General features: G+C 42.3%; 1 protein-coding gene across 1 annotated transcript; it reads right to left on the bottom strand.

Moving 5' to 3' along the window:
• Positions 1-5608: 5608 nt before the first annotated feature.
• On the bottom strand, positions 5609-8688 carry sox11a (SRY-box transcription factor 11a). The gene has a single exon (XM_041061487.1). The coding sequence runs from the start codon at positions 8518-8520 to the stop codon at positions 7426-7428; it is 1095 nt and encodes a 364-aa protein (XP_040917421.1). The 5' UTR covers positions 8521-8688; the 3' UTR covers positions 5609-7425.
• Positions 8689-9650: the final 962 nt, after the last annotated feature.

The raw sequence follows: 9650 nt of genomic DNA, 5'->3' as shown, positions 1-9650 counted from the left end.
TCTTCATAATGGATATAGATTCAGTATGATGCATATGAATTGTTCATCCGCATACATATGAATTATTCAACATTGTGATTCGTTTTGCCCTTTTTTGGGGGGTTCAACATGCACTGGAGGGCATGGGGGGAGGGAGGTTTTTTAAGTCCCACTCGGGTCCTGGCACATTTTCATTTGGTCTCTTCATCTCTTATAATAACATCTGAAGTTGTCTCTGGATCTATAGTTGGACCTAACCAATAAAATCTACATGTAGTTAATGGACTTTTTGGCAGGAGTTGTCATTTTATAGATGCATTCCTGAGAGGGTATTACTTTGTGTGAGTGTCTCCTTTGCTAATCAGTGAGGTCAAGCATCCATCTGGCAATTGTTTGATGCTTCTAGTTTAGTAAAATATGCACTGCTTTACCACAATGACAATTTAGTTCAGGAAAATGGAGCTGCAAAATTATGATTTGGAATAACTGTTTTATAGATAAAACTGAACATATGATACATTACACAATATATTAGGGTAATTTGTTACAAGATTTGTCATTATCTCGATGATTAGAAATGCATGTAAACATAAGACTTTGGCTGATCGAAGAACATAATCTCATTAAATTCTACAAAATACCTAAAAACATCTGCTTTCAAGAATATTCCTCTCATCAGTTTTTCTCATAAGCACAAACTTTGAAGTCACACAGTGCATGTTATTACAGGCTAATGCTTAAAAAGTCTTTAGTCTCAGAATGTAAATCAAGTCTCTTTAACTTCATCTACATTCACATTCAAAATTAATTGTGTAGGGTGCGTTTTATTTTTTTATTTTTCACTTTGGCTGTGTTGAGGAGAAGGTAGGGGGCCTGCTATCAAAAACCTTGCAGGATAGCATCGTTAGAACCTTAGCCCCCCTGGTAAGCAAGCCATGCTTCCTGTATAGGGCCCCAGAGGATTCAGTGTGCTAATTATTTACTGAAGCAGCAAAGACTATCAAATGAGACCCTGCGTCGAGTCTAACTGTGAGGGGGTACCCTGACAGTGTAACCTGGGTAACATGCAAATAGAAGGAGAGAGGGGGAGGGCAAGAAAGATAGAGAGAGAGTGGGAGGAAGCACGGGGTGTATAATGGTCAGAGTGCGTGAGGTTCACTGGTGAGTCAGGAAAGGTGGGGCCACTGAGGGGCACAGCAGCAGAGTATTAGATTTCAGATGCATATGAATGACCAACTGCTGGCTCTGCTCTAGCTTTAGGGGGAAATTGCATGGGCTCCCCTTGAGCTGCAGTTTTGAATCTAGATTACTGCCTGACTTAATCCTGGGGTGAGTAAGTAGGGGGTCATGAATGTCTGTTGCTGGTATCATTAAACTGAAGAGTTGCAGAAGAGTAGGGCACCTTTCCTTTACTGGCTTTTTTCACAAGTACACCACTATGTTGTATGTGCCATGATCACAAACTGTGCACTCATCTGAATTACTTATTTGTCAGTAAAAGTGTTAAGGACTACGCTGAAGTTTACTTTAAGTTTATGCATCTCATCAGCCAAACAACAAACTAGAAATTATATAAACCCACAGACAAACAGCCACACACACACACACACAAACACAGAATCCCCAACTCCAAAAATGGGGGAGGGGGTACTGCTGTGGTTTTAAATCCATGCATCTGGGCAGAGGGCCAAACAGACTTTCCTCAGCAGAAACACACATGCAATAAGAGAGCATTGAGCTCTAATAATACACTAATATCCACTCCATTTGATTAAAGGGCAACAACATTATCTGGTCAACAACCATGTAGAAATACATATGGACTACTGAATTATCTAAAGCGATAAAAACTAAACCAAATCCATGTAATTTAATAAAAAAAAAAACACACTCATACATTCTAATCTGGATTTAAACATGATTTCAATTTACCACAAACACGCTGCATATGTTATGACATCGCTGGACCACTATAGTGGGCTCATGACCTTTTTCTTTTTGGAAAGTGCAAGGGGCTCCCGCAGCTGCTGTAAAGCTCTAAGATAAATATCTAGCACAGAGTCACAATTAATTCCAAACAAGGTTGTGTAAATCCTAAACTGACCGCAATCAGGCCAACCAACTTGTGTGATTGCACTCTAAACAGAGCTAGATGTCATTACAAGTTGGCTCTAATTACACTGAGCCCATTATTGTGGCATTTTTGAAACGGGAGGGAAAAAAAAAAAGCTCAATTTATTTTCTCTCACACATTGAGTGGTGCATACGGAATGTTTGCCCAGCACACATTGAACTCCAAATCTGCAAAATGTCATCCAGGAGACTCCATTCAATTAATATAATTCTCAGAGTTTGTTTTGAAAAGAGGAGCAGGTGTGAAACCGAGTTCCTGCCCTCTCAAGAGATAATTCACATGAGTGATGTGCGACCTCCAGCAGCTCCCCACAAAAAAAAGTGACCTTCTCCCAATGAGATCTTACCACGTGTCAGAACAGATTCGGGGAGGAGTGATTGAACTGTTTGTTTCTGTGTCGACAAGACTATAGCACTGCCGGCTTAAACTGCTCACGACAACCTGCTGTGTCTGCTTTCAGTGCAGCAGCTCCCCCCAAACTTCTTTTCAATGTCTCATTGCCTTTGCTAAATAATGAAAACCTGCAATGAAGTTGTGAATGGAAAATTAGGCAGCAGCAGACCGTGCGGGTTACTTGCTTCCAGCTACACACTTATTATCCGTTACACTGCCTGTTTTGTATCCAGGCCACATCAAGTTAAATCTGAAGTTTAACTCTGGTTCATATGAACAGCACTTTTTTCCGCTCTATCCATTTGCCTCTTATCTCTTTCTCTCTCTCTTTCTCATTCACTCCCTTCCAGTGTATGTGTGCGCACATGTGTGTATCTGCCAGAGTGCTAAAACACCATGAGGGAATTGGGCCTTTGCCACCCCCCTTCTCACAAATGTGAAGGGATAGTAAATATCAGTGCAGCAGATGGAGCCGATGCTCCCTCTCTGCCTCCCTCCCATACTCAGGGAGGGCAGAGCAAATGGATAGCCATCAACAGCAGCAGGAGTCGCCCCAGGCCAAGACTGGAGCAGAGGACACAGCGACTGGACTGTTGCTCAGGCAGGCAATTTTACAGACAAATTCTCCCTGACTATCAGCAAGAAAACCGCACAACATTAGGAATGACGACATATAATGTCATTATATCTGAGATTTCATGGTAAACAGGCATCCCGGAAATAAACATGTAGTTTTCTCATCTGGATTCATAAGATAATAAATGATATTTATGGTCCAAATAGCTTTTTACCTGTTTGGATCATATCACAGGACTCTCTGTTGCACAGGGGACCAACTGCTGGTGTGTCATTTCAATACTCTGTCACACAGCTTGCAGGATCTGTAAAGCACTGGCAGTGTCGAACAGCATGACACGCTTGTATAACAGAGCAGGAGAGGGGCTCTGCTTGGACAGGAGTGGTGTCAACACCATCCTGATCTCAGACAGCAAATCTGGAGCAGATACCATAAATCCTGCCTCCTCGTCAATTAACAGACAGTAAACAGGTTTAAATTTAGGCACACGCCGTTGTTATTGTTATTATGAAACCTCCAGCATGGAGAGCATATATCAGTATTCCCACAGCAATATTAGACAGTCTCCCATGGGGAGAAGAAGAGCACATGTGGATCAACGATGACACAACATGGAATCTTACTGCGCAGCGGCATAAGCAAAGCAGTGATGTAATGCATCTGAGCTCACTGGGTGAGAGTCACCGCGGAGAAAAAAAAGGGAAAAAAAAGATGTGAGGAAATCGTAACAGGCATTATGACTGGATTTAACATCAGTACGCTGAGACAGAGACCGGTCACAGAGGAATTTTATCTTTGAGCACTGAGACGACACTGACATATTTTAGATGTCCACTTTAAGCAACTTGCAAATTGGGAGATAAACCTCCAAGCCCTCAGTTCTGTGGCAGGGGTCTTTGTATAGGTGTCACGTACAGCGTTTGACTGTGACATCCAGGGTTACATGAATGATTTAAACGCTCGCGGGATTGGAAATTACTTTCTTTTGTCGCCACAATATCCACCCACCGCTTGGATTCCTGGGAGGACAGTGTCTCACTCAGCGTCTCCTGAGCATTCTAGATTTCCATTTATTTATTTAAGGAGGAAATAGAAGGAAATTTCAACGGGTCACTAATTTCATTTCAACATGTACCAGTGGCATTAGCCCTGAGCAGATATTTCAGAGGAACACAAAATCAATGTTGAGATTCTATTGGGAATAGCCCTAAAACCCATTAGCAACTTTGACCAATAGGTCAGGTAAAGTAATAGCTAGATAAATGTTTTATTACAGATTTGCAAACTGACTTAATGGGGGGGCTTGTACCTGTGCAGTCATGCATAGAAAATATTCATCATTAGATTCTATTGCTGTAATGAACACAAATCTCTCAGTGGCCAAGGCCTGTGCTTCTTTATATATGATCTGTTAAAGGTGGGTCTCTCTAACCAGACCTCAGAGGAGACAAAAGGCTGCATCTGTGGTCCTCTGGAGGTATACAGGAGGCAGCTGTCCAGCACTGTGAAGCTGTAGCCACTTTACTTCATGTTTTTACACAAGTTGTATTTTATACGGCATCATATATGCCTGAGATGTTTTGCACTATTGTTGTTCATCTTTCTAATGAACAACTGCCACATCGAGGACTAACGTACTGATCCGGTGGCAACAGTTATGACTGTAGCTACTGTATCAGTCTGAGCCACAACACGATCAGCTTTAGTGATGCACAATCAAGCAGTAGCACAATTATATTAGTCTATGCGAGACATATATCGTCTGATTTTACTCACTTCTGTTTATGTTTGTCTTTAGATTTATTTAGTCCTCATCATCTGCATCCCTGCTGGTTTTCTGTCCAGCAATTTGCTTTTATTTATCCGAAATCCCAGGTGAAAATCAGGCATTAAGTGGTAAGAAGAGCTGTGGTACTCAAGGACTGCAACTGACAACCACCAACCAATTATTTTAAACCATCTTCACTGATCACTCTGACCTACTACCCCTGATCCCCATATACACATGTACTACTGACATTATGAAGGATTAGTGGACTCTGGCCCTTTTTGAGTTTACTTTCACATATGAATTATGTTTCCGTAAAAGTCCCCCCATATTTCCCAGAGATTAAACAGTATCTGCTTGGAATACATGCCATTGTTTATCCCTGACTGAACATATGTCACATTTAGATATTTTTTTTCAGCCCTCTGTTCGCACAGCTCTCAAGCCGTTCTGTGCTGGACAGAGTGCTACTTTTCTGAATGGAAGCCAGACAGACTGAGAGCTCCCACACACTGAGAGGAGCGGCTCCTGTTTCCAGCTCCGTCTCCAAGGGGACCACCAAGCCCACCAATCACATCGCTCAGCGCACGCAAGCGGGCAATTCAATTTCTTAAAGCTGCAGTGTCCATTTTTAGAGGGCTGTTGGGGAAAGAAAGTTCAGCGACAAACGGCACATTCGAAACAGTAAAGCACCTCAACACTGCAGTTTACAAGTTTTCCTTTTTTCCTTTTTATTAAATGTGAATTCACATGTTAGTTTGAGCCCATCCATTTCAGAGTATCCGCCTATATACAAAATAGGCATCATTCTGTCATCACATCCTTTTCAAACGCAACAAATAACACATTTGTGTACATATATTCACAAACTGAAAGGACAGTCGATGGTGGTAGGTACTTATTTATTAAAAGATGAGTCAAAGACAGATTCACACTTGGAATGTGAAGTAACTACTGCCTAGAACTTCCAACAAAATGTCTTGGCATATAATTAGGTCATATTCCAAAACCTTTTATCAAACAGACTTCATATGTACGACCCACATAAAAATAAACAATATCTGCTTTTTTAAGTGCAAGAAATAAAAAATACAGGTTTATGGTTAATGTTTTAAAAAAAGAAGGCAGTCTTCAGTTTTAAAATAAAGTTTCATTTCATGAAACAGGACTATGGAATGTTCTTTTTTGCTTGCTTGTTAAACTAATGCCAGACCACCACTCTATCAGACTATGCCCTTTTGCAGAACTCTTTTTCTTGCCCAATTTTCAGTCAGATTCGTACTGTTTTGGTGTCAGGTGTTCCCATTACCCAATCTTATGTGTCAAATAACATTCAAATTGTGATATTCATCTGTTTCTGTAGTATGCATCACACCATGAGGCCATATTAAATTGTTTTGTATCAGTTCCAGCTGATTTGTTTATTTTTCTGCCTGGACAGGCTTCAGCATCATAACATGAAATGATGTTGACAGTGCACAAGTCTGTTTTTCCATCACTTGCTACAATTGTTGATGGTCTGTATCTTAAGAGTATATATTGCACAAAAAAATGAGAGGGGGGAAAAACAGTATGTGCCATAAAAAATACCAAAATCCAGTTTCACACCTGCGATTGGGACCCATCCACATATCACGAGTATGATATACATAAACTCCTAACTTTACTATATTACAGTACATATACAATCTTGAAACTAGTTCCAGCTCTGAGGTATGTGTTCCCCATGATGCCATTGTATCGTCTACAAATACTCAACAAATCTGCTCTACAACTGTACAAAACCTAGTTTAAAATCACAAGGCATTTTTGATGCAAGTTTTAATTTAACTTAATCCTTAAAACCAGGACTCCCTTGCATGCTAAAAACAAATGATAAAGGGAAGAAGTGCCTGAAACTCACTGAAAGCACAGTAAGAACATTCCCTTTTAACTGTACAAAAATATGCCTGAAAATATCTTACTTTTCTTTTAAAAAGATGAGGTCTGTTATGTATCAAAATGTTTCCTCCACACCTGTATTCTGCAGAGGTTTAGGCTGCTTAATTTTCCAAACCAGGAGGTAAACGGAATCAGTTACAAAAAAAACAAACAAACATTTGCGGCATTTAGAAATTACATAAACCGTTGTAAAGTAACATCCTGAACAATTGTCAGTTCACAGATTTGCTTTGAGTCAGTCCACAGTCCGTTTTCAGCTCCCTGCAGTTTTTTGTTTTTAAGAGGATAAGATGCATAGAAGTTCACGTATTTTTCCCTTTGTGGTCCGTTTAAGCTGAACAGTAAATGCAGACCTACGGGGGAAAAAATCCATAAAACCCTGTCATGCTGCCAGAAAAAAACGTCTGCAGACTTTGCTTTTTTCTTTCTTTTTTTCCTCTCTCTTTTTTTTGCTACCAGCTTCATAAGCATCTCATTCCTCAAACCTCACCTCGCCTCCTGGTCCTCAACCTCCCTCCAGGACCCTTCTGAAAACCCACAGGAGGCAGGGCTAGGGACAACTTGACCAGGACACATATATAATTTCATTTCTCCCTTCTCTGTTATTACTAAAGGAACTTTTTTTTTCTCAATTCAGTATGTGAAGACCAGGTCGGAAAAGTTCGCCTCCAGCCAGTCCCCGGCAATCATCTCACTGAGTTCTGGCGTGCAATAGTCTGGGAATTCAAAGTGAGAGCCCAGGCTGCCCTCGCTGAAAGAGTCCAGGTCCTTATCCACAAGAGACAGGGAGAGGTTTCCTGAATTGGGGTTGCCCAGCTCCGAGCCTGGGGCGCTGGGGGCGAAATTTAAACTAAAGTCAAACAGCAAATCGTCCGCGTCCTCGCCGGAAGAGGAGCTGCTGCTGGAGGAGGAGGAGGAGGATGTGGAGACCGACCTGGAGGATGCTGGTGAGACGGAAGCAGCGTGCAATGTGCTCTGCTTGGTAATGTTTTTGATATTGTAAAACAGTCTGTTGTTGTTCCGCACTTCTTCGTACATGCTCGTGCCCTCGGACTCGGCCGAGGAGCTCAAAGTTGGGCTCGCGGGAACTTTGGCTACATTGTACGGCCTCAGGCGCTCCTCGTCCCCCGGCTTAATCCCCATCCGGTAGTCCTCTTCGTAGTCGTCATCGTCGTCCTCATCGGTGAGCTCACTTTTCACAGTCTTTGTAACTTTTAAGCTGGGAAACACACAGTCCTCTCCGTAGCCGTGAGAGGACTTGGAGCCGCTCTTAGTCTTTATCTTTGAACACTTCTTGCTGGGAGTCTTTGTTATTTTACCGCACTTCTCCGGAGACGGTGCTGATGATTTTGAACTGTCGAGCTTTGGTTTTTTCTTGGGTCTGTACTTGTAGTCGGGGTAGTCAGCCATGTGTTTTAACCGCAGCCTCTCGGCTTCTCTGATAAACGGGATCTTTTCGCTGTCCTTGAGCATCTTCCATCTCTTCCCTAGGCGCTTGGAAATCTCTGCGTTGTGCATGTCCGGCGACTGCTCCATGATCTTTCTCCTCTCGATTTTGGACCAGACCATAAAAGCATTCATGGGTCTCTTGATGTGACCGGTGGCTGTCTTGCACCAGTCCGGGTTTATCGCTACGGGGCTGCATGCCATAAATTCACTCTCCTCCGAATCGGTAGCCTCCCTGGACATGCTCCCGTCCGTCTCGCTGTTGTCTGTGTGCTGCACCATTGTCCTCTGTTCCAAGTCACTTTGTGTCCGGACGCTGCAGTGTCTAACAGCCCCACACTGCCAAGACCTCTCAGCTCTCTGTGTTTGCGCCGGTTTGTACACGTCCTCTGCGTAATGTGTGTCTCAAGCTCTGCACTCTTTTTCCAGAGTTACAAACTGCCTTCTTAACTAGTTATCGCTTCTCTTTTTTCGCCTGCGTCACGCACAGCCATCCAATCACGTCCCTTCCACTCCGCCCTGCAGACTCCATCCAAGACTCCCCTTAACCCTTTTATTCCTCCCTCCCGAGCTCTCATTGGAGTGGAGGTGGGGATTTGTGGTACACAGTGTCTGGGGCAACACGCCGGGCGAGACAGGCATATTAAACACACAGTTAGCGCTATGCGCTCCTGAGATGAACATCATACACCAAAGCGCACATAAGACTAAAGTATATTTTCTTATTTTAAGAGTGAAGAAACAAAACACGTAACAGGAGAGGTTTTTCTCCAGGCAGACATCTACTCGTTTTGCAGATGTGTCTGGAGGAAAAGATGTAGGCTGTGTTATTATTTGCTTTTTTTTTTTTTCGCCCCCTCCTGCCTTAGGTTGGATACTGAAGGTGGCGCTTGGACACTGTTGCAGGCGCCTGGATGCGTCGGTGCGCCCGCCTGCCTGACTGCCTGCCGTAGAAGGATACATTTTAGCAGCTGGTAATGGCTTTAGAGGAAGACTCGATGCTATCATTAACTTTAGTATAACCTCATGCATTTCACACTTAACTCTGAGTAGCCAAGTGTTATATTTTTTTTTTCTTTTTTTTTGTTTGGCATGGTTTCTTTCCTGTTTGTTTCCATATCCGCATTTGAATGAGGGAAATAGGTCAGTAGTACATTCTGCTTTTTAGCGCTTGTTTATAGTGTGCGAGCTCCCAAAACACATCAGCACCATCCCATATACCTTCACTGATAAGGATTTTTCTTTAAGGAAACATTAATGCACACACACACACACACACACACACACACACACACACACACACACACACACACACACACACAAGTAATTTAAGTAATTATGATAACACTACTATGTAAAAAAAAAAAAAAAAAAGATTTCTCACTTAAAATTCAGAATCAAAAAGTAAGTTC

The sequence above is a fragment of the Toxotes jaculatrix genome, chromosome 17 (genome assembly GCF_017976425.1).
Source record: "Toxotes jaculatrix isolate fToxJac2 chromosome 17, fToxJac2.pri, whole genome shotgun sequence".
Classification (NCBI taxonomy): Eukaryota; Metazoa; Chordata; class Actinopteri; family Toxotidae; genus Toxotes; species Toxotes jaculatrix.
The sequence above is the reverse complement of the archived record's forward strand: the minus strand, read 5'-3'. Positions and strand labels throughout refer to the sequence as shown.